Source organism: Mus caroli, chromosome 15 (assembly GCF_900094665.2).
Source record: "Mus caroli chromosome 15, CAROLI_EIJ_v1.1, whole genome shotgun sequence".
Taxonomy (NCBI): Eukaryota; Metazoa; Chordata; class Mammalia; order Rodentia; family Muridae; genus Mus; species Mus caroli.
In genome coordinates this window covers 32,796,168-32,822,558 of record NC_034584.1, presented here as the reverse complement: position 1 = coordinate 32,822,558, position 26,391 = coordinate 32,796,168, and the positions used below count along the sequence as shown (strand labels likewise).

The 26,391-nt window shown below is 39.8% G+C and overlaps 1 protein-coding gene across 1 annotated transcript in view; it reads left to right on the top strand.

Moving 5' to 3' along the window:
• The first annotated feature begins 3,016 nt into the window (after positions 1–3,016).
• Positions 3,017–26,391, top strand: part of Rrm2b (ribonucleotide reductase regulatory TP53 inducible subunit M2B) — a 34,032-nt gene continuing 10,657 nt past the window's right edge. Inside the window, exons 1-6 of the mRNA XM_021183765.2 lie at positions 3,017–3,254; positions 10,185–10,340; positions 14,445–14,561; positions 16,123–16,256; positions 16,701–16,795; positions 23,134–23,267. Of these exons, the coding sequence (XP_021039424.1) occupies positions 3,207–3,254; positions 10,185–10,340; positions 14,445–14,561; positions 16,123–16,256; positions 16,701–16,795; positions 23,134–23,267 (684 nt within the window). The 5' untranslated portion in view covers positions 3,017–3,206. The remainder of the gene's footprint in view (positions 3,255–10,184; positions 10,341–14,444; positions 14,562–16,122; positions 16,257–16,700; positions 16,796–23,133; positions 23,268–26,391) is intronic.

Here is a 26,391-nt window from a genome sequence, read left to right as displayed (position 1 = left end):
GTAGACTTTTCTATTTGCAGTGATTTCAGAAGAGTCTAATAAAGGAGTCAAAACTTAAGATTGATCATTTAAGAGGCATGCTCCATTTAGTTAAGGAATAACAGTATTGTGAGTTACATGGTTTATCAGTGTGGCTGACTGGATTAGTAGGCAGCCAGCTGTTATAACAAATAACACAGCACTGGAAACAGTAACACAACACTGGAAGTGCTCACTGAAGATAAAATTGATGTGTTCCTAAGTGCATAGGAAATTTTCAGTAAAAAGCTATTAAGTGAGGAAACCAGAATTTCCCATGAATAGTTTTGTGCTCTATGGCCTCCTTTCTGTTCCATGTTTCATTCTTTTGTATACTCAATACCTAACATTGTGCTTCACTGGTGCTTGTTGTTTCTGACATTAAAAATGAGTTTTCTTCCCTTGGAACACTTTTCTTTCTCACTGATTGCTCTTACAGCAAAAACTATCTGTGTTTGCTGCATGGATGTCTGCTGCCACTTCCAAGAAAGTCACATTGCACTTTCATATTTAAATGGGCTAAAGAATCAAGGTCAGGGTAGAAGAGAAGCCACAATACTAGAAGAGCCAACTCTTAGTGCAGCTAAGCAAGAGGAGTGATTTCTGTCTTGTCTGCTTCTGAAGTCAAAATGGCATTTGTTTATGACTACTTCTTATAGCTTGGTCTTTGGTTACTTTTGTACTTCAGTCTCTCAGGGGCTGAGAAGTGATGGAAAGTAAAAAGTTGATTTATCTTGGTCTCTTGGACTACTGTGAATAACATCAGCACCAAGGACAGAGGTCCCCACTGCTTCAAATTTGGGGTGATTAGCTGCTTTTGCAGAAGATACAAGTTGTTTTCAAGTACCCTGTATCTCCAGCTCCAAGGCATTCAGTACCCTTTTCTGAACTCCACAGTTACCTATACACACAGAGACATAACATTCATATACTTTAAATACATTTTTAAAGTCGTCTCCTTGCTTTAGTGTAGGCCCAAACAGGTTCTTCCAGGTACTAGAGGGAAAGTGCTGTCCAGTATCCACACTCAGCTGAGTGGAGGGTTGGGAGATACTGTCTGTCCTGTGAGAAGGCCATGTGGAACTCGGCAAGCTGAAGAGACTTAGTTGAACAGAGCTGTGAAAGTTTTAAGAAATCAATGGAGCATCAGGAAAGCACTGAAGGAATGCATCTCCATGTCTGTGCTCTGAGAAGGGAGGGTTACTTGGGATTCCTCATATTACTTACTCGAGGAAGCAGACTGGAATTCTGTGCCATGCTAAGCATTCATTTCCTTCCAAAATAACACATTTCAGGGACTATTAAGCAAGTCGCCTTATCTGCATCTAAATGCTCTTCCGTGCCTTCATGCAGAATTACTCTTAAAAAATGCTTTGAGATGTATTGTTTTGATGACTTTGAATGAATGAATCCTTGTTTGTAGTTTATTTGCCATGCAGTCTTTGGTAAGTTATCTTTTGTGAGAATGACTTTCCTCCCAGAAAACTTTTTAATATATAAAAAGTTGTTACTCAGCATTTGATCATATTGCTCCAAGAAAGAGTAAGAGTAACTCACTTCAGGTTAAGCTTTAGAGCTTAAAGCAAAATTTCTATCCAGCTTTCTATTTTAGAGGCTAACCTCAAAACAGTTGTCAGATGTTGAAGTCATAACAAGGCTCTTTCCAGAATCTACTGAAAATCTCTTACTTCTTTTTCACGTTTTTGGTTTTTGGCTTTGAGAGTGGATCTTCCTAAGACGACCTTGGTTTCACGATCCTCCTGCTCCTATCCAAGATGCTGGAATCAGAGGTGTTCAATACCATCCTCAACTCTTCTTTCACCATATTATTATTTAATTTGTATATCTTACTTGTGTTTGTATACAGGTAGGGGTAGTGCTGGGGATTGAACCCAGGGCCTTGTACATGCTCCATCACCGAGCTACAGTCCCATCCCGCTTATTATATTTTTCTGTCGTACTACCATATATGTACCATATGCTGAAAACATAGAAGCAATTCAACCAAGAGTATTGCCACCATCATTGTTCACTGTCTTTGGCCCTTACAATACAAAAGTGTTGAATCTCTTTACAACTTTAACCTTTGCCTTGAAAAGTATGTGTAGCAAGGATATTGGAGTATACCGTATTTTGGTTGCTTAATCTTGGCTATTTATCTTCAGGTTCAGTTTAAACTGGAACATGAAAATTGCAGTATCGACTACAGGGAAATATCTCAAAGATTAATTCACATAAAGGGCTTAGCAGTATAGAACCCATCAGGTTGTGAAAGTTCAATAAACATTACTCAGTTAAACAATTTCACAAAGATTTCAAGGTATTTCCCTGGATTTAGCTATTTTTCCTACTCGTTCTCAAGCTCCATTCACGCACACACTTTCCCCCTCCAGTTTCTCATTTTGGTTGCTGAAATACAAGAGTTCCTTTCTCCTTGGAGTTTTTAAGTGCCTACCTCCCACCCTGCTCTCCACATCCCATCCAGTGGGCAGCTCTACAGCCACTCTGGCAGTCTCTCGGACTGACTGGGTGCAACCTACCATGTCGCTGGGGCATCACGAGGGCTAGGGAATGTTCCGGCATGGCCGTCACCTCGTGTCCAGGTAGTCTGGCACAAGTAAGGCAGACTGCAAATTCCAGTAGACGCTCTAGAATTCAGAGCAGATGACAAGGCTGGGCGAGAGCGCGGAGGCTGGGGGAGCAAGTGTGGGCGGGGTCATGCCACGCTAAAGAACAGGCTTGAAGTGCTCTGGTACGCGGACTGAATTTACTCAGCCGTCGCCGGAGTGGGGACCCTGCTCAGTGAAGAGAAGCGGGCCAGCCGAGGAAGCAGAGCTCTGCGGCGAGGGGCGGGGCCAGCTGAGGTGGGCGGATCTCTGGGGGCGGGGCGGGGCCAGCTGAGGTAGGCGGATCTCTGAGGCGCTGGGTGGAGCCGGCTGAGGTAGGCGGATCTCTAGGCAGTGGGGCGGGGCCGGCAGGAAAGGCGGATCTTTGAGGCGCCTCGAGTAACGTGCCTGGGCGGAGCCATCGCAGAGAAGGCCCCTCAATGGGCCGGCTAGAACCCAGGACCGGCGCGGCTAGGCGGGCCCGGAGCAGGAGGAGGTTCGCACAGTACGATCTGGTCCTACTCGGATTTGGTCGGCCGCGCTCAGTTCCTCAGTTCGGGTGGCTCTGGCGGAGTCTGCGCGATGGGCGACCCGGAAAGGCCGGAAGCGGCCAGGCCGGAGAAGGGTGAGGTAAATGTCGCAGTCGCTTCATCCTCCACCCCTGGGTCACGTCCGGACTTTAGGTTGCAAGTTGCGGGAACCTGCGAGTCAGTCGCAGGTCCGCTGTAGAGTAGTATTTTATTCGTCGCCGTCAGCAACACTGTGCAGGCCGAAAGGAAGCGCCCTCACCTCAGGCTAGAGTTGGGAAGGGCGAGCATGGACGCTGTGCTGCTCTGCTCAGGGCGGGGCAGGAACACTCAGGTCCCGGCTCAGGAAGACTCCGTGCGCCCTTGTTCTCCAACCTCTGCTCTCCAGACTTTCTTTTCTTGTCTGGAGGCCTGGCGGGTGAAAGAGGGCTGTGACGGATCTACGCAAGAGAGGCGACCCATCAGATGCAGTTGAGGAACTCGTGTGGAAATTGACGCAGGTGGATGAGGGGAGGAGATGACAGGTGAAGGGAGGATGAGAAACCCTTACAACGAATAAAAGTTAGACTGGGAGACCAGTTTTTCTCACACCGAACTTCTAACTGGATCTTCAGGGTGTCTCTTCATGTCAGTAGTGGAAGTGTTTCTTCCTTCACAAAGAATGAAGTGCTTTATGCCAAGTGTTTAATAAATCTAAAATTAACCTGTGCTAGCAGAAAGAAGTATGTAATAAGAGCAAACAAAAATTATAGGGCTTTATAGTAATGTAAGTTGTTACCGTGTAATTTCCAACTCCACATTTTGGAGACAAATATTCTAAAGCATCTGGAATACAAGTAATTTTTTTTTTTTTTTGGTATGTGAGCCTGTTTCTCTTTGTGGTGTCTTGAAGTTAATACTGTGGCAAGTTGGAAGGGGCCATAAAAGTTTGAGCTCACATATATTCATGCTTATACTGGCATTTCTAGACAAAGATGGAGGTTCTAAATTGATTTTTATTCTGTAATCATTTAATAATAAAGTATGTCTATCCCTTAATTTTCCCCTTGAAACAAAGATACTCAGCACCAATTTCTCCATTCTGGCAATATTTAGACTTCTCTGGTTTGCCAATGACATCAGGAATCATTCTGGCTTAACAATTGAAAGTTAACTTTTTTTTAAAAATTACTTTTAATTCATAAAGACAGAGCAAAGTTTTAGACCTAGAATAAACTTTAGTGAGTACTTTTTTTTTAACGAATCCAAGAGTTTTTGAGATGCAGGGATATCTTAAGCACTTTGTTTTTTATTTTTTATTTTTATTTTGGATATGATAGGGCAGTGCAGGCTATTTGTATCAGAAGCACCTGGAGAGACTAATAAAAACTAAATTACCTAGCCACAGCCTGCCTTTGTAACAGGCACTTCAGGTGATCTTAGCACAGTTGACTTAAGGGCCATCTTAAAGGGAAGTAGATGAGGTTTATTAGTCTCCTAACATGTAGATTTTTCCCGATATTCGAACGCTTAAGCCAGAATGACGTTCCTAAGACTCATTACTAGAACTAGGTTCAACTTTCCAAGTTGTTGCTTCTAGTACAGTGTTCCACCAGCTTTTTCTGATTTGTTGATTGATACAGGAATGAAATGGTGTATATATATATATATATATATATATATATATATATATATATACACACACATACACACACACATACATAGTTGCAGCTGCATGCACGTAAGTGAAAGAGACACAATAGACAACCACATTGGAGGCATGGAGAATGGCAGTCAAGGTTAAGCCACTTCAGGTGCTTACTGGGGAATCATAAGCTAGGTTTTGTCTCAGCAATACCATACCACATGACCAAAAACTAAGACAAAACTAAATGCACAAGTTTGGAAAAGATGGTGGAGTCTTGCTAAGGATTACCTACTCCCCAGCTTTATCTCAGGTTCTCATCACCTCACCTTGGTGCAGCTACAACTTAGTTGTCTCTCTCCTTTCAGTCTTCCCTGCCATCCAGGCCTGTTTACCATTGCCAAGTGTATCTTTCATTAATTTAGTGATTTGTTGTTACTTCCCATACTAATTCTACAAAAAAAAATTTTTTTTTCTCAAGGTCTCTCAATTCTCAATAAAAAATAGTAAGGACCGCTAGAAAAGTCTTATCAAAGGCCAGGTATTTTTTATTCCAGTTTTCGCATCTTAATGCTCTAGTGTACTCATTTCCATTTTTGAAATTCATACAGTATATATTAGCAAAATCTTGTTTCTTTTTCTAATTCTTCCTGTATAGAATATCTGTCTTCCAGTTGCCACCTTTATTCATGTTAATTCCCATTCAGAAACTTCCTGATTCTCTATCCATAGGAATCATTTTATAATATATCCCACAATGAATGGCAGCAGTTGGAAAATGAGATCAAAGAGAGTTAACAATATGAGCTTCTGTATGTTACCACATCTTTGAACTTTTTTGCCCACAAAATTAATTTCCTACCCTCTTAGACTGATTGATATCAGAGTCTGGATCCTTTATAGAATTCCTCTCATTGAGGCTTTAGCTAAATAAGATTACTTCTACTTTTGTTTTTGTTTTTTGTTGCTGGTTTTTTGGTTTTTTTTTGTTTGTTTGTTTGTTTGTTTTTTTTGTATATCCTTTCCAGTCAAGGGTTGTCTTCTCTACTATCTGCTCTTTATACATTAGCTTTCTCTTCCTTACTCCCTTGTCTGACTGTCTGCATGCCTTTCTTTCCTTCCTTCCATCCTTCTTTTCTTTTCTAGTCTGGACCTCACACATCCCAGGCTACCCTTCAGAGTTACTGTGTAGCTGAAGATGACGTAGAAATTCTCTACCGATCTTCTGGGCCTAGTTTATGTGGCACCGGGGATAGAACACTGGGTTGGTGCGTGGTAGACAGGTACTCTTGAGCAAGCACTCTTCCAAGTGAGCTACATCTCAAGCTCTAAAGGTTGGCATTCTTTAACATCCTCCAAGGCTATGTTCAGTTGTCTTTCTATTCCCTATAGGTTCTCTCTAGATAATCCATTTCCTCGGCAACTTTAATAGGGTTACCATCACTCTTGTGCCACAATGTTATATCTTCAGCTGCCTATTAGAAACATTAAACCTGAATTTAGGTTTTTTTGTTTTTTTTATTTGTTTGTTTTTTGGTTTTTCGAGACAGGGTTTCTCTATATAGCCCTGGCTGTCCTGGAACTCACTCTATAGACCAGGCTGGCCTCAAACTCAGAAATCTGCCTGTCTCTGCCTCCCAAATGCTGAGATTAAAGGCATGTGCCACCACTGCCTGGCTGAATTTGTTATTTTTATTGACGTTTCACTTTATAGATTGTTGTAAGTGTGCTATGGCAGAAACACAGATAAACATGTTTGTGTCTGTTTACAATGTCAGAGTTTATTGAATGATAATAAATTCAAAAGGTACAGCAGTTTCATTGACAGCAGTTTGCCAGATAACCCCGCCTTCTTTGGCCACCTGGCTGAAGAAAAGGTACGTTTTGTTTAGATCTTAGTTATTAGTATTAACTCTCATATCACATAATGCAAGCAAACATTTCTCTATATATGCAGTTTACAGAATTAATATAAGTTAAAATGACTATGAAAGAGTTCAAGATGGGTGGAGACCAGTCAAGTAGGCCATGTCAACAGAAGGGACTAAGCTGAACTCAAGCCCCAGAGACAACCAAGAGATCTCTGCTTGTTAGTCCTTAACACACTTTCACAAGCGCGCGCGCACACACACACACACACACACACACACACACACACACATATGGCATGTACACCAAGTATCAGATGATAGGAGAGTATGGAGCCATTACCATCATGGTGCTGGGTGCCCCCTGACTTTATGAAGTTCATGTGAGAGATTTATACTCCTTTAATCTGTTCTGTCTGATAAGCTCTGAGCCTGAGTTTCCTAATGAGATCTTAGTACTCTCAGTTACCACTACAGCCTCAGTTCACCTGATTTCTACCAGGAATCAATCATTTGTCACTGTTAGACATGGGTAGTGCTAGACAGACAGTGGTGTTTGCTTGTCCATCTAAGAGCACTGCCTTCCTCCATCCATAAGACGGAGTCAAAAGCTGCCTGTAAAGTGGGATCTCTCTGGGCACAACCTAAACAAGCCACTTTCATACATTATGGAGTAACTTAGACTTAGGAAGCTTTCAACAATAGATTCTTTGTATTAACAGCTTCGTGTTAGTGGTGCTTGGGCTAGTAGGATCAGTTGATTCAAGTTTTGTTAAACTAATTAGAGTGTGAAAAGTGATAAAATATTCATTTTATTTGAATATTCAGCTGTTTTCCACATATTGAGGATATTCTATGTTGCTGTTATTTCTTATAAAAATCTTGCAGTTGCAGAGGTTGAACATTTTTAGCAAGAACTGATTGTTTTATTTTTAAAAACTTACTGTGTGTGTATATGTATATGCAGTAAGTATGTATGTATATATTGGGAGGAGAATATATGTGTGTGTTTGTGTGGGTGCACATATCTCACTGGGCAAGACATGGAAAACATACTAATTTAATTTTTTTTCTTTCTTGTTCTTTTCAGATCTGCCTCATTTCTTTTTTTCTTTCTTTTTTATTTATTTATATGAATACACTTGTAGCTGTTTCAGACACACACCAGAAGAGGGCATCAGATCTCATTACAGATGGTTGTGAGCCACCATGTGGATGCTGGGAATTAAACTCAGGACCTCTGGAACAGCAGTCAGTGCACTTAACTGCCGAGCCATCTCTCCAGCCTGATCTGTATCATTTCTACAAGTGATCATAAAATAGATATCCAATAATGTTACTTGTTGGATTAAAAACCTTCACTGACTTCTAAAACTTTACATTTAGAAGTTAGATGGATTACTCCAAAGTTTTTAAAAATTAATTTCTTAATTCCCATTTAGTATGCAAAATTGACATACCCAAGCTAACTTCAGGTAAAATTTAGCCAAGAAGTAATGTTTTAGAATCCAAAGGTTAATTTGTCTTTTTTCATAAAATGTTGATAGTGAAATTTTTTTTGAGTAGCAAAGTTTCAGAGTGGCTATAGGAAAATAACTCTGGCAAAATTTATATTTACATTCAAGGCACTTTCCATGGGCACTAATATCTAAGCCCATTTTTCAAATAAAATCATAATTATAATACCAAATGATAAATCCACTTTTGTCTAATAGAATAATATTGTTTCTATTTATAATGTTATTTATAAAATTGTTTAATAGAATTGTGAGACTTGACAAATTTGTTTTGAATTCAGATATATATAAGGTAAAGATTTATGTCTGACTTAGCCAACAATTTCTTTGTATATTATCTTTTTCTTTTTTCAAGATAAAGTTTATCTGTGATCCCTGGCTGGCCTGGAACTCTCTCTGTGGACCATGTTAGCTTCAAACTGAGATCCACTAGCTTCCACCTCCTGAATACTGGATTAATACCTGACATTAGACGTTCTCTTAACCATCTTGCTACGAATCAGTCCACTACGTGAGAGTCATGACTCCTTTAAGGGTTGAACAACCCTTTCACAGGGGTTGCCTAAGACTATCATAAAACACAGATATTTACATTATGATTCATAACAGTAGCAAAATTAAAGTTATGAAGTAACCATGAAAGTAATTTTATGGTTGGGGGTCACCATATCATGAGAAACTGCATTAAAGAGTCACAGTGTTAGGAAGGTTGAGAACCACTGTTCTAAAATATGGTTTCTTACCACAGGTCTACCAGGTGTACCCTGGAGAGCCTTACCTGTACCTCTTCAAATTGTATTAACATATACATTATGAAATATGTCAACTCTGACCCAGTTCAAAGGTTTATGTTAGTTAACCCTCTTTATATAACAAAATATTTAGTAATACTTCCTAATGTCACTTTTTTTAATCCTTCATGAATTAATGTCATTGACCAGTACACACATACACACACACACACACACACACACACCCCTGTTTACTCTAGACCTCAACCTTTTTCATTTGGGCTCAGGTCCAGCTAATGTTATATTTGCATGTCTGTCTCTGTTTCTCCTCCCTCTCTCTTCAGACTGGCCTCAACTTAATCTTCCTGCTTCAACCAACTCCTGAGAGTTGGTATTGCAGTCATGTGACAGCATGTCTAGCTAAGACTTACTCTACTGCCATTCTCTAATATTGAGTTAAAGCTTATTTCTGGGAGTTATAAAGAGGTACTGATGGACCAAAAATCTACTATAATAATTCCAGGAACATAAGAACAACCTTTCAAAAGCCAATCAGAATCATCTCAGTAATCAGTGGTAACAAAATAATTTTAAAAGAATACAGCATTTGAAATCATGAAAAATGCAATGTTAGCATTTTTGAAGCAGTCTTTTGATATGAGTGTGACAACTGCTAACTTGTGAGCAAGGATGCTAATTTTTCTTATTTACATTTTCTGAAATGTAAATAAGAATAACAGTGGTGAATGGGAATGTTAAGGTAGATAAAGGAAATACATTGTTGGTAAAGAGTTTTCACGTAAGAATTATAGTATTTCAGCTAAGATTAGGAAAAATTAGAAGCCAGTAACAATGGATTGCTTACATCAGCATTCTAAGTCAGAGTGGCATGGAAGAGACATTTCGTTCACAGACTTAGATATTTTCCCATTGTTATAATTCATTGGCTTAGCTTGTATTATGTTTAGAGTAGCAGGAGCCACAATAATTTTAGTACCTGCTATGCACCTGGTATAGCTTAGAGGATTTTTAATCAGAACAATCTTATTCAGTAAGTATGTCAGCAGAAAGTGAGGCTTAGGGAAATGAAGCAGCTTCCAGAGTCATGCAACCATCTGTCTACAGTTGCCCACTATGCAGATAACTGAAAGGAGTCTATACATCATACTGCGTCCCCAGACATACCACCTCCTCAACTTTCCCAAGATGTCTATTTAAGCTTGAGTCACAGAGAAATTTCCTTGGAATAAAAGCATCTGTGCTTTGTTTTTTTGTTTTTTGTTTTGTTTTAAGCAATTGTGTTCTGAGACAGAAGAAAATGTGATGAGGTCAAATGAAGAGCCGCTCCTAAGAAAGAGTTCCCGACGGTTTGTCATCTTTCCAATCCAGTATCCTGATATCTGGAGAATGTATAAGCAAGCACAGGCATCCTTCTGGACAGCAGAAGAGGTACGTGGCGTGGCCTGCATCTGATTCACTTTTGACTTACAGAATAGGGAAATATTTTCACTTGTAAGTATGGCTCATAATTAATGTAGATTATTAGTGTTCATCAATAATAAATATAACTAATTATTAATCAACTCTAATTGAGCATAATTAGGTTAGCCTCTGTAAATAAGTTTCTTGGTACAAGAACATGACAAGCCATTCTGCCAGATTCTTGTATTTGTTCCCAAGATCTTTCTGTAAGTCCACGGTCATGAGCCTCTTGTCTTTACTTCTAATATATTGCAGACCATTTTCTACTTTTTAAGATTTATTTTTTTTATTCTATGTGCATGACTGTTTGCCTGCATATATGTGCATGTGCCACATGTGTGCCTGGTGCCCTGACAGACCAGCAGAGACTATTAGGTTCCCAGGAATTGCAGTTAGAGGTGGATGTGAACTGTCATGTGAGTGCTGAGAACTGAAAAGCCCCAGCCAATGCTCTGAACTATTGAGCTGGGTCTGCAGGCAGCCCACAGTCTTTATTTTTAAATAGGTTCTTGGTTCTCTATGACTACATGAGACCACTTTTGGATTTTTGTTTGTTTGTTTTTATATTCACTCATTTATGTGTTTGTGCAATTGAACTGACCTCATCAGGCAGCAAACAGCTTTACTGCTGATCCATCTTGCCAGGCCTAACACCAGTTTATACTATGGCCAGCAGAATGAACAGAGTTACAGCTGTAGTTTTAAAAAAATGAAGGGTGAGAACCGGGCGTGGTGATGCACACCTTCAATCCCTGCATTCAGAAGGCAGAGGCAGGTGAGTCTCTGAGTTTGAGGCCAGCCTGGTTTACAGAATGAGTTCTGGGACAGCCATGGCTACACAAAGAAACCCTGGCTCCAAAAGAGCTCCAAACAAGAACTCCAAAAACCTGCCAAAAGGGTGAAAACTGTGAGGACCCTGCACTAGCTTGAGAGATGGACCTGGCTGGACAAAGGTGCAGTTGTGTAAGCAGTTTGACCATCTCTGCAGGGCATTCAACTATGAGCCTGCCAGGCTTCAGCTACAGCAAACCAGAGGCAACTGCCCCAGCAGGCAACTGCTGATCACTTACTGGAAGTGCAACTGTTTCCACCTTCAAAGGGAGTTGAACACACAAGTTAGATAATACTTGCTGGCTTAATAAGAACAATTTAGTCATGCAAATGATTACTGTATAATTTAATTAAACACACAGGTAGTTATTGTCTTTATTATTTAATTATTTCTTATTGTTCATGATATCGCCATAACAGCCTTACTCTGTATATGAATCAATAAGCACCCCTATCTCTGGTGAGCTGTATCTATGTGAATAAATATCATTGGATCTGTATGCCTGTCAGTCAAAAGACCAAATCTGGGCTAGCAAGATGACTCATTGGACAAAAGAACTTTCTGAACAAGCCTGATGGCCTGACTTTGATTTGTGGAGTCTACATTAGAAGGAGTGGACTCACTCTTGAATTTTCTTCTGATCCCTAACACGTGTGTTGTGGCACACCCATGATCTCTTTCTCTCACCCCACCTCTTATACACACACGAATGTGTACAATAAATAAATAGATAAATAAATAGATGTTTATCTCTGGAAACAACACTGTGTAAAGAGTGCAGGGTCTGAGGCCAGGCTGCTTGAGTGTAAGGCCTGCTCTGCCGCGGATTGTCTGTGAAAGTAGTCCTCTTTTCTCCCTGCATTTTCACTGCTAAATCAGGCTAATTATATGTAACATATTGGGTGGTCTCGAGGATCAGTGAAATAGTTACAATCATAGTTGACACTTGGGAAGCACTAAATAAATGTAAACTATGAGTTCATACAAAGAATGGGGAATTTTTAACCTAAAAATTTAAAAGACACCAATGTCTGAAATTTCTTTTACACTATTTTTGGATATTTGTCTACCTTTGTTATATTGTCAAGATTATTATTATGTATTATAGTTGACATACAGAGCAAAACACCCAACTGAAACAAGCATTCAGTATGGTTTGCACACCTGACTTTCCCTATTTGTCTGTGGTTTCTATAAAACTTCTGTTAGATATGGTTCAGAGAACAAGTAGCACACACAGTTGATCTTTTTGTTTGTCATGTTTTTAAAAGGTACCCGTGTGTTTGGGTTTCTGAAAAATTCATTGGAAATTAATTGCTTCTTTTTGAAACTATAATAAATGTCTTATAACCAAGAAATGCTAATTAAAAATTAAAACACAGAAGTTGGTATGGATTCTACAGGAAGCTTCAAATACATGTTTTGAAAGGAAGTCAAAGATATTTTTAGTCCCCACATATTAAACAAATTATGTTAAAAAACAATTAACTTTATATTCTAGTTTTTAAAATCAGTGGTTGAATTTAATTCTCAAATATTAGGCACTGCCTCAGAAGACAAGAATTTTTTTTAAAGTTAGTTGAGCATTTCCTGTAGTCAGCTTTTTTGTTACTATGACAAAAATACCTAAGAAAATAAAGTTATACAGTAATTGTGCCGCTACATAGCAACCAAGCCCTTACTTTAACGCATGGTTCTATGGGGAACAGTAAGGATCTAAAACTGTAGCAGTAAGTCTGGGGTTAATATGTAGATGATGAAATTGAGGATGAGCTCAAATGAGATAAAACTGCACAAGAAATTTTATGTTTCTAAAAGAGTATATAACCATAATTATATAACAGTATAAGTAAAAGTTACGGGGCATTTTTAAGCTCGGTGTTTAAAGAGGCAAGTTTAATATTTAAGTCTAGACATATTGCAGTATTAAATTCACTGCATAACTTTTCTCTCTTGGCCTCTGGGGCACCAATATGCACACAGTACACAAACATACATCCAGACAAAATATCCATACACATAAAAACAATCTAGACATACTGTTCCCCCACCCTGTCTTAGATAGGGTTTCCATTGATGTGATAAAACACCATGACCAAAAGCAACTTAGGGAAGAAAGGGAAGTAAATGTGGATAGCAGTAAGAGTCAGCTAAGGAACAGTAAGGTACATTTAAGGACCATGTGAAAAGTCTGGATTCGCCAAATCTTAGAGTGCATCACTCTCCTAGCTCAGAGTAACTGTAGTGAGCACTTTATAGGCATTTCTATTCACGAAGAAGCCATACCTATACACTACTTTAAATTGCAGGTTACCGTCTTCCTGACGTGATGGCTTCTCGTTAAAGAAGAGTGGCCGGCAATAGAGTAGAAGCTGTAGTTTGTTTGTAGGAGCTGAATTGCCTGTTAATACTGACATAGCTATTGCATGAAACAAATGAGTACTGATGTTAGTTGGTCTACTTTATGTACCTGACTAGTTTTCACTCTCTTCTTCCTTTCTGTTCATTCCTTCACTTGGTGTAATACCACTTTAGTAATTTTAATATTTTAAAAATGTATCCTGGCCAACTAACTTAGCAAACAAACAAACAACCCCCCTCCCAAAAAAAAAAAAACCAGGTTCCTTCACAAATGTCCTTCCTTTCTTTCTCCCCCCACCCCTCCTTCTTCCCCTATCACCACTTCCTTGAACATGCCAGGATTATTTTGTGTATTTTTTTTAAAGATTTATTTATTTATTATATGTAAGTACACTGTTGCTGTCTGCAGACACACCAGAAGAGAGCATCAGATCTCATTACAGATGGTTATGAGCCACCATGTGGTTGCTGGGATTTGAACTCAGGACCTTGAGAAGAGCAGCAGTGCTCTTAACCACTGAGCCATCTCTCCAACCCTGTTTTGTATTCTTTTAAACAATATAGATCATGATGTTGTAAGATATGTACACACACATATACAGAAATACATGCATGCACATGTGTATAAACTTTCTCCCATTAACAAACATATATATTGTCTCGCATACTTATCCATTCCTTCCCATGTGGCAGGAGCATTATAATCTACTAACTAGGCAAATGTTCTGAGTACGACATGTTACTAGTACAATGCTTGTCTTTGTTTGACTTTTGTGATTTTTAATGTTTTCTTTCAAACATTACTGGCAACGTTATAGCTCATCTTGAAAGTTTTCTAAACTCTCTAAGTGAAAAAAATTGGACTGTTTCTATTCTAGGTTGACTTGTCAAAGGACCTCCCTCACTGGAACAAGCTTAAATCCGACGAGAAGTATTTTATCTCCCACATTTTAGCCTTTTTTGCAGCCAGTGATGGAATTGTAAATGAAAACTTGGTAAGATTTTCATTTTATCGTTGTTCTTGTTTTGTACTTGAATGACAGTAAGATCGCCATATCTCCTGCCTGAGGAAAGAAAGTCTCCCAGTGATGGAGTAGATGAACATTCGTTAACTTTTGTTTAAAGTGTGCATGTGCAGGCAGAGGCCAGAGAACAGTAGCTGTCTGCCTCTGTTGCTCTCTGCCTTATTCCCTTGAGAGCAAGTCTCTTTATTGAACTTGGAGCTCATCATTGCTAGGTTAAGCTGACTGCAGAGAGAGCCTCTCAGGCCCTCTGTCTAGTGCCTCAGCACTGGGTTTGCAGGCTCACAGACATGGCCAGATGCTTATGTGAGTGCTAGGGAGTTCAAACTCAGCAAAGGCATCTCCCCAGATTAAGTTATGAGTATATTTTTCTCATGAAGTTTCCCAGGAAAAGGTAGCTAACTGTCAAATGACTAGTGATCTATTACAAAATCAAGCATAAATTATACCAATTAAAACTACACACAGTGATAGGCTGAACCTGTCCCTGTGACTAAATATGCTTGGCTAGCATTACAGAGGCCCTGAGTTTTATCCTCAGTGATGTACAAACAAGATCCAGAAGAAGCACAGATTTTATAAACTTGATTTTCCCCTCCGATAAGAATGTGCTCTTTATGACCCTCTGCAAGTCTGTGTAGATCGTCCTCATTCAGAAATTGTATTATGACCAGTTGGAAGGATTTGGATTTTGTTAAGGAACATCAATAATGAACCAGAAGAACTTAAATTGATCAGTCTACTATTGGGAAAGAAGTTCTACAAAGCAAAATCACTGTTCTTTTTTTTTGGAGATATTCTAAAATTTAGTGTTCAGTAGTAATATTTCCACATAAAAGATAAATTCACCCTATTGCTTTGGAACACATTCTTTGGAGTTGTAGGTACAGCTCAGTGGGCACCTGCCTAATATAAGTAAAATGCTGGGCTCAATCTCTAGCACCAGAATTGCTGGCTGAACAATACTGCTAAAGTTGCTGCTTTAAAAGATCCATAAAGGCTGAGCATATGTATTGCTTGGAAGAGAGTGTTGGCCTAACATGACTAAGATGCTGGGCTCAGTCTAGGGAACTACAAAACAAGAAAAGAGAAAAGACTGATTAGGCTTTAGTGCCCCATTTGTTGTATAACAGGCATGTTTTCCCCAAAAAAATATTGTATTAAACTTTATGTATGTATATGTGTGTGCATGTGCACATGCACACGTGCCATTGTGCATATGTGGAAGTCAGGGCAGCTTTTTCCTTCCATCATGAGGTTCCAGGGATGGAACTCTGGCCATTAGGTTTGCCAGCAAGCACCTTTACCTGCTGAGCCTTCTTATTGATCACCTTTTCATATTTTAAGACAGGGTCTTACTATGTGTCACAAGGTTGGTCTTGAAATCAGTATCCTTCTGTCCAGCTTCCTGAGTGCTGGAGAACACAAAAGACTTTAGGTGAAGGCTCTGATGTCTAAGTTGTCCTTGTGGTGTGTGAGCAGTGTTTAGTGAAAGCCTGCTCACTGGATCTTTCTGTCTCCTTTATTTTCTTAGGTGGAGCGTTTTAGTCAGGAGGTGCAGGTTCCAGAGGCTCGCTGCTTCTATGGCTTTCAGATTCTCATCGAGAATGTTCACTCAGAGATGTACAGTTTACTAATAGACACTTACATCAGAGACCCAAAGAAAAGGTATTACTGCAGGGCTTTGATTTACATGAATTTAGCTAATTGCTTACATTAAGAGCAGAATTTATTCCAAAACTGTAATGTTAAAGATGATTTACATATGGAAGATCATGAGTGTAGTTTTCTATTACTCAATAATGTGTTCAAATAAAACATGGTATAGAACCAGTTAGTCTTTACATAATTCACAGCATCTTAAAACCTTGTTAGTATATTGTATTACTAAACTGAATATTTGCATTTCAATGATTTTCATATCAGCTTATATCTAAGTCACTAATCTTGAGTTTTACTTTTATTTCTATTTTCATAATTATAAACATACAAAATATAGAAAATCTAGATTTGATAGAATGTAAGAGTTATACTTACTGTCTCTGATTATTAAAACAGTCCAATTAATAAAAACAAATGAATAATTTTTCCATGATTTTTTTGTTTTTATAGGGAATTTTTATTTAACGCAATTGAAACAATGCCATATGTTAAGAAAAAAGCAGACTGGGCTCTGCGCTGGATAGCAGATAGGAAATCTACTTTTGGTATGTAGTGTTAACTTGTATGTATCAGATAAGCCTTGCGAGTCATGTTGCATCAGAGTGGAATACAGAGATTTCAGTATGCTGGGATCATTATTTGTAATAGTTAATTAGAAACTGGTGCTAAGGCTAAGATAAAAAATTCAGGTGACAGCAGATGCTGGCGAGGATGTGGAGAAAGAGGAACACTCCTCCATTGTTGGTGGGATTGCAAGCTTGTACAATCACTCTGGAAGTCAGTCTGACAGTTCCTCAGAAAATTGGACATAGTACTACCGGAGGATCCCGCAAGACCTCTCCTGGGCATATATCCAGAAGATGTTCCAACTGGTAAGAAGGACACATGCTCTACTATGTCCATCGCAGCCTTATTTATAATAGCCAGAAGCTGGAAAGAACCCAGATGTCCCTCAACAGAGGAATGGATACAGAAAATGTGGTGCATTTACACAATGGAGTACTACTCAGCTATTAAAAAGAATGAATTTATGAAATTCCTAGGCAAATGGATGGACCTGGAGGATATCATCCTGAGTGAGGTAACCCAATCACAAAAGAACTCACATGATATGTACTCGCTGATAAGTGGATATTAACCCAGAAACTTAGAATACCCAAGTTACAAGTTGCAGAACACATGAAACTCAAGAACGAAGACCAAAGTGTGGTCACTTTTCCCCTTCTTAGAATTGGGAACAAAACACCCATGGAAGGAGTTACAGAGACAAAGTTTGGAGCTGAGACGAAAGGATGGACCATCTAGAGACTGCCGCACCCAGGGATCCATCCCATAATCAGCCTCCAAACTAAGACACCATCGCATCCGCCAGCAAAATTTTGCTGAAAGGACCCTGATATAGCTGTCTCTTGTGAGGCTATGCCGGGGCCTGGCAAACACAGAAGTGGATGCTCACAGTCAGCTATTGGATGGAACACAGGGCCCCCAATGGAGGAGCTAGAGAAAGAACTCAAGGACCTGAAGGGGTCTGCAACCCTATAGGTGGAACAACAATATGAACTAACCAGTACCCCCGGAGCTCGTGTCTCTAGCTGCATATGTAGCAGAAGATGGCCTAGTCGGCTATCATTGCGAAGAGAGGCCCCTTGGTATTGCAAACTTTATACGCCCAGTACAGGAGAACACCAGGGCCAAGAAGTGGGAGTGGGTGGGTAGGAGAGCAGGACGGGGGAAGGGTATAGGAGGAACTTTGAGGATAGCATTTGAAATGTAAATGAAGAAAATACCTAATTTAAAAAAAAGAAACTGGTGCTAAGTAAAGCTGTTACTTGTGTAGCTAATATGTCAGAATTTGAAAAGCTAAGATCTCAACAGGCACACTGACAAGTAAAACGTCACATAGACTCCAGCAGAGAGTGCTGCAGTAACCTGCAGTTTGTGCCAGTCTCAAAGAACACTAGGAATTTAAGCACATCAAGACCTGATAATTTTTGGGAAACAAATATCTAGTTTTTAAAAAATGCAAGATTTTTTTTTAGCCAACAAGGACAAGAAACAATTTACAGTAATGAGCTTAGCTGTTACCAGTAAGTGAAATGCAGATTCACTTCTGGGTTCAGTTGAAATAGCCTACTTTTTTTTTTTTCTTGACGCAGGGTCTCACCATATGTGTAGCTCAGGATGGTGTCTAACTCTGTTCTTCTGCTCATCCTTCTGAGTTCTGGGACAAGCGTGGGTCACTCAGCTTAGCCTTATAATTTCTTAAAATTTATTAATGTTTTGTGTGCAGGCAGAGGCTGTGTGTGCCATCGCACATGTACATAGTGTGTACATGTATAGAGGTCAGGAACTTTCAGGGGATGCTGTCTCCTTCTACCATGGCTGCTAGGGTCAAACTCAGGTCATCACGCTTCTAGGGCAAACAAGCTCTTTTACCTGCTAAGCCATTTCATAGGCCCTGACATAGGCCCTTTCCTTTTCCCCTATGTATACATGTTCATGCATGTAAGTGTGTGTGTGCACATGCTATGGCACATGTGTGGAGATCAGAGACAAGCTTGGGTATTTTGTCCATCTTTGCCTCTTACCTTGTTTGAGGCATGTATTTATTGACACTACCCAAGAAAGACAAACTAGGAAAAAACATAAGGTGGTAATCACCCTGCAGTCATATTATGGGCTCCAGGTGGAGTCTCCCTGTTGCTTTATCTCACAGCAAATCCATCTCAGTGCTCTAATAAAGCACCTCCAAGGAACAAGTACGGTAGAGGAGTGGAGAGGGTGGACAGTGCCTGTGGAGGAAGGGGACATGTAATTCGGAGCTCTCCTTTTTGGGTAGAGGAACTAAAAGTCCATAGTGTGAGGATGTTCTCTGCTGTGCAACAGAGGAAATGCAGTTCTAAGGGGCCACCTGCACCTTAGTGCCTTCAAAGGCAGCTCTTCCATCTGGCAGGACTTTGTCTAACCTTTGTGGAGATTCTGTACCAAGTAAGGCTCAGCAGAGCAGCTGTTCTTTTCTTGCATCTGAATTCTTATAGTCTATTGTTTTTAGCTAAAGGAAAACTTAAAAACAACAACAACAATCTTTTAAAAATATTCCTTTGTGGGGCTGGAGAGATGGCTCAATGGTTAAGAGCACTAACTGTTCTTCCAGAGATCCTGAGTTCAATTCCCAGCAACCACATGGTGGCTCACAACCATCTGTAATGGGATCTGATGGCCTCTTCTGTTGTGTCTGAGGATAGCTACATGAAATAGGTAAATCTTAAAAAAAAAAAAAAATTCCTTTGTTTTAAAGTTAACATATTATTCAGTAAGGAGATTCAGTTCCCATAAAGCTAAAAATTCCCAATTATCTGTTTTTTTATTGAAGCATACTGTCTAGTTTATGATTGACAGATAGATATATAAAACCTTAATATGTGTTTTAAAATTACGTTTCTCAACCTTAAAATATTATCTATATAATCTTTAGTGTATTACATTGTAGACTCAGCTGTATTTAAAAATATATCCTGTTTTCCCTCTAAACAAATCATGTGGTATTTACCTTCATTACAGTTTTTAGAATAAATGTCCTGGTTGTCTTTCTATTTCAAAAGTTTATAAAATGTATCTCCTAGGATTTTTCTGTGCATGAGTATGTGTCCATGTGTGATGTGTATGTGCTTATATAGATATAAGCGTGTGTGTGTGTGTGTGTGTGTGTGCATATCCTGTGCAGGCCAGAAGCTGCTAAGTGTCTTCCTGAGTCATATCTCCTCCTTTTCTTCCTTCCTTCCTTCCTTTTTTCTGTGTGTGGTATATGCACTGTACATGCATATATGCACGTATGTACACAGGTTTGCACCACAAGTGTGAGTATGAAAGCCAGAGTTGATTATCAAATGTCTTCCTTTATTGATCTCTATCTTTAATATATTTTCAAAAGATTTATTCATTTAAAAGTTTTTGTGTATGTGTGTGTGCCTGCATGAGTTTATGTGCACCATATGTATACAGATGCCCACAGAGGCCAGAGAGAGTCAGTTTCTTTGGAGCTGGAGATGCAGAGAGTTGTGAGCCACCTGATATGAATGCTGGAAACTGGCCCTTTCAAGAGCAGTAAGCACTCTTAACTGCCAAGTCATTTATCCAGCCCTTTAATGTATATTTAGTAAAGAATAGTTTCATTTGTCCTTTGAAATTTTCATACATATGTGTAAAACACTTGCTTATACAGTTCACTAAACCACCTCTCTTGAACCCTCCTCCAACTTCCACCTCTCTTGAACCCTCCTCCAACATGTTCCCTTCCCTCCTTTATGTCTTCTCTTTTTTTTATGATCCACCAAGTCCATTTAGTGTTCTCCACATGTGTATGGATGGGAACCCATCCACAGAGCATGGGCAGCCTACCAGCAGCCAAATACCAAAGGAGAAAATAATTGCTCCTCCTACAGCAGCATTGACTGACAATAGCATCTCAGCTACTGGCATAGGGTCTCATGAGCAACTCCTGATTTTAATTAGCATATGCTCATTGTACATAATAATGGCTTTCATTATGGCATCTACATCCATGTGCATAATGTCTTTGACCACATTCACACATACCCCGTTAGCCTTTCCTTGTCCTCCTCCAGTTCCTGTTAACCCCTTCCTCTCCTCAGGTAGCCTCCCCTTTACTTTTCATGTCTACATATATGTATGTGTGAGAGAGGGAGTGGGGAAGAGAAGAGGGGGAGCAGGAGGGGGAGGGAGAGGGAGACCCAGAGAGTTTCATTAGCACTGTTTATAGAAATGTAAGGCAGAGTTTGCTTGCAGGTGCTTGGGCACCTTAGCTCTGCCACTGAAGACATGGTCTTGCACTGAGCCTGGAGCCACCCACTGGGCCATTCTTCAGGAATCTCTTGTATGTGTTGCCCTAGTGCTCGGGTTACATGTGTGTCTGCTACTCTTGGCTTTTCACATGGATGCTGGGGACTCAAACTCTGGTTCTCATGCTGTTTTTCCAACCCCTCCTTAAATTTTTTTGTTGTTTTCAAACATAGTTTTCTGTAGTTATTTGTTATGGTTTCCATTCTTCAGTGTTCACATAAATGCACAGAGTGGTTAAAATAACTCTCCTCTTACTTATAGCACTTATGTTTAAGTTTAGTCCAGATCTCTTACAGATAATTATCTATCTGGAATTACTTTAATAATTAAAAATGTCAGTCGTTATCTGTAATATAATTAGTTGCAAGCTAAAAGTATAAACTAATATTCAATTATGGATGAAATAATTGAAGCAGTGATTATATTTATATTGTAATATTTATTATATTCACATTAAAGTTTCCTATAATCTTTTATGAGTACTCAGTCAGCACTTTTTAAAGTTATAGTTCTTCAGTTTTTTCCAAAGCAGCTTTTTTTTTCATTCTTTTATATTACATCCCAAACCCAGTTTCCCTTCCCTCCTCACCTCCCAATCCCTTCCCCCATGTCCACTCTCCCCCCAGATCCACTCTTCCTCAGTTTCCCTTCAGAAAAGGGCAAGCCACTCAGGGATTAGCAGCCAAACACGCCATATCAAGTGGCCATATGACTAGGCACATCCCCTCATATTAAGGCTGGATGAGTCAACCCAGTACGAGGAAAAGGGTCCTGAAAGCAGACAAAGAGTCAGACCTGTTCCCACTGTTAGCAGTCCCATAAGTACCCCTAAGCTGCAGAACTATAACAGATGCAGAGGACCTAGGTCAGTCTCTGTGGGTCACAGTGAGCCCTGGTTAGTTAACTGTATAGGCCATGTTCTTACAGTGTCCTTGACCCTTCTGGCTCCTACAGTGCTTCCTCCCATCTTCCACAGGATTTCTGGAGCTCTGCCCAATGTTTGGCTGTGGGTCTCTCCATCTGTTTCCATTGGTGGCTGGATGAAGCCTCTCTGATGATGAGTACCAATGGCATCTATAAAGATGGGCTAGAAGTCTTTTCATGTTGGAAGTTACTAATAGACAGTTTGGACTCCCATCTCTCTGCTGGTTCATCTGTTTGATGTGAAGTTATCAAGGGAAGAACAAGGGAAACCTGACAACTTTAGAGCCAGCCAGGAGCACCTCAGTTATCCTGCTTTCTGAACTTTAACTATTCATTCTAAAGATCAGAAAGTCTGGGTTTTAACGTAATAATTGGACATTTCTATTGGATGAATTTTAAATTAAAAAAATTTGTTATTAGTGTGTGTGTGTTATAATCCAAAAATGTCTAGAGACAGTGTTACAGATAGGACACCACTAAAGACATTTTAGGAATGAGTTTCTCCAGAGTTCTTGCCTAATAGTGAGTAAACTTTTAAGTTGGCTCTTCTATCTTTAACAGAACATTTTATCATATAGGTGAATTCATTGCTTTCAGCTTATTTTTAAAATTATTCTATAACGATAACAATGTTTTAAAAAATGTTTACTAGTAGTCTTTTAGCAACAAAAATTGCCAACAAAAATATAAACCTTAGCAGCCACTCCTCCCCTTAGCAGCCAGTTGACATAAAGTTTATCTTGTACCTCCCATTCTAGTACACACAAGCTTACACAGGGAACTCTCACACATGTCTTTACAGGTAAATCCATTTGTGTGTGTGTGCGTGTGTGTGTGTGTGTGTGTGTGTGTGCGCGCAGACAACAGGACCTACCCAGGTCCATGTTTGTCACAGAGTTTGAAATAAACATGTCTTTCCACTTTAGCAGGCAGGAATGGGAAAAGCTTGCTTTGAGGACCTTTGTACACAATACTCACATTTGTTTTGTTTCTTAGGAAGATAGTTTAACATTGTAAAAGGCCCCTTATATTTATAAATGCTTATAAACCTGCAAATGTCTGCAGTATCTAGTTAGAAATGGAACTGTTTTTCTCCTAGGGGAGAGAGTGGTGGCCTTTGCTGCTGTGGAAGGAATTTTCTTCTCTGGATCATTTGCTGCAATATTCTGGCTAAAGAAGAGAGGCCTCATGCCTGGACTGACTTTTTCAAATGAACTGATCAGCAGGGATGAAGTAAGGAAAGATGTGTTCTTCCACTTGTGTTATATGTGGTCACTTGTTTTTCTTTTTCCTGGAGAAGTATTTCCTGAGACAAGGATTCTGGAAATGAAAAGGAACTAGAAACCCGCTTCTTTCTGGGCCTGTGCGACACCATTTCCCTTCTGCATCTCCTACCATTCCTCTCTGGTCACTACGAATCCTTAAGCATGAATGGACTTACAGATTTTTGCCTTGGGCTCTCATTATTTGTGACTCCCTGACTAATTCTAATTGTTCTTGTTGAGTCAGCCACTATTTAAGTGCTCATAGCTTCTCAGGCTTTATCTATATTCTAGATAGTTGCAGGTCCCAAATCTACATTCCAGTACCTGCTTGTGTTTTCCTGGTAGTATCTCCAACAACTGTCTCAGGAATCAAGATTCGTTATCATCTCCCAAACATGCTACTCGATTTGTCTTCCTGTCTTGCAATTGTCACAACCCCGATGTCCTGGGAGCCACTTTAAGATGCTTCTTTCTATCTCTGCCATATCCAGTTATAACTGTCTTGTCTCCTGCCTCCAATACCCTTCCCAGATTTATTTATTTATTTATTTTTCTCACCTGTTGATCACGTTTTCAAAAGAGGCAGCTCAAGTTCCTGATCCCATTAGGTAAAACTATTTTTTTTAATGCATCAGTTTGAAATCTAAGCCTATCTTGTCCGTAAGGGTTCATAACATGCATGTAGACTTTGTTAGACTTGAAGCTTTTTTTTTTCCCCATAATTTTTTTTCACTTTACATCCCAATTGCCGTGCCCCACTCCTCTCCTTCCGCTCCTACCTTTGCAAATCCCTCTCCTATTACCCTTTCCCCTTCTACTCAGAAAAGGGGACACTCCCCCTTGGGTACCACCCCACCCTGGGTATCTAGTCCCAGCAGGACTAAGCACTTCCTCTCCCACAGAGGCCCAACCAGGCAGTCCAGGTAGGGGAAGGGGATCCAATGGAAGGCAACAGAGTCAGAAAACAGCCCCCATGCCCTACTCCAATTGTTAGGGGACCCACATGAATCTGCCACAAATGTGGGGGGCTGGCTAGTTCCTGACCCTGCATGCTCTTTGGTTGGTGGTTCAGGCTCTGTGAACCTCCATAGGCCTATGTTAGTTGACTCTGTAGGTCTTCCTGTGGTATTCTTGACCCTTCCAGCTCACTCAATTCTGTCACCCACTCTTCCACAAGACTCCCTGAGCTCTACCTCTACCTGATGTTTGGCTATGGGTCTCTGCATCTGTTTCCATCCACCGGTGGATGAGGTCTCTCAGGAGACAGTTATGCTAAGTTCCTGCGTGCAAGCATAGCAAAATATCATTTAATAGTGTCAGGACTGGCTCTCTCTCATGGAATGAGTCTTAAGTTGGGCCGGTCATTGGAAGGACTTCTACTGGAAGTCCTGCTTGGCTAAGGAGGTGGCCACTTCAGCCTGCATCCACCAATGGTAGGAATCTCAGCTAGGGTCACCCCTAGAGACTCCCTGTAGCCTTCCCCATCCCAGGTCTCCAGCTGGTTCCAGAGATGTCCCATCCATTGACTCTAAGCTTTTTAGCATAGAGACTATTCTTATTTTCACTTATTTCAATGTTTAGTCCATGATTGCCATCCAGTTCACATGTGTCATCCACACTAGCATGGGCTTCTCAGCTCATTTCTTCTTAAGTAACCTTCTCAAGTTATTTCTCTGATGCTCCATTTCTTCAACTATAAACTCTAATGGGTTATTAGAATGTAAGAAAACAATAAGTGTGAAAAGTATTTAACTTTGAAAAAGATTTGGGTGTATAGATGTTTTGTCTGAAGGTATGCACGTGTACCTTCTTGCATGTCTGGTGCCCTTGGAGTTGAGAAGAGAGTTGGAGCCCCTGGCACTGTAATTATTGATGGGTTGTGAGTCACCATGTGGTAGTGCTGGGAGCTAAACCCAGTCCTTCTCAAGAGCAAGTGCTCTGAACCCCTGAGCTAACTCTCCAGCCCTATGGATAGTATTATTTTTAAGTGCATAAATGCTTCATATAATTACACTCTTCTGTTTGATATCTTTAACTTTCTAATGATTTAGACAGTAAATGCCATGATGATTATAAAGAATTTAGCAAAAGGCCAATGGAAGCGGAGGTACTAATGTTTAGTATTTTGTTATAAAGTCTCCTTCAGAGACTTTTCTACACTCAAACCCCTCCGTTTCTCTTTCTCTGCCCCGCCCCCGAGGTGTGTACATCATATTTTTGTAATTTATAGTTTTTATATTTTTTTTGTTTGTTTGAGACAAGATCTCACCACATAGCCCAGGCTAGCCTCGTATTGGTGTTTTCCTGCTTCCCCCTGTAGAGTGTTGGGATTACAGGCATGAGTCACCACACCATTCTTTTTCCAGCTGCCAAATGTTGTGAACCCCTTTTCTATATTAAACATTGTTTCAAAACAGTTTGGTACAGCCATACAATTCTGATGAACAAATGTATCATTTACTTGGTCCTAATTAGAAATTTGTTTCTAGAATTTTTGTTTAGCTTTTTTCTTTTTGAGACAGCATCTTACTGTGTAACCCTAACCGGCTTGAAGCTCATTATGTAGAGCAGGCTTGCCTCGAACTCACAGAGGTCTGCCTTCTCTGTTTCCTGGGTGCTGGCGTTAAAAATATTCACCACCATGCCAGGTTGCTTTGCTTTACTAAAGTGAAACTTTGCTTAGAAACTTTGTCTGAGCTTTTTACTTTTCTTCAATTCAATCACAGAGAACAATTAGCAGGTCATTTATACTCACTTGCAGATTTCTTTCCAGAAATTTTATAGACAGCTCCACTTAGCCATGCATTTTCTTACCTTATCCTCTCGAGAGTTTAGATGAATTTGCTAAGTTCTTAACAAATCTGATAGATAAGTTGGCATTGTGTTGTGTTTGTCTTTATTTGTTTGTTGCTGATGCTAAGCCCTTTCTCAGAATTATAGTAGCCATTTGTATATTCCCTGTAGTTTCCTCTTGTTCTTTGCCAGTATTCCAGTAGTGACGTTTAGGTTACTTGCCTGAGTACTGTCAATATTTATGGTCATTTATATGGTATACTATAATCCTTAGAGGAAGGTTTTTATTTACCATGGCT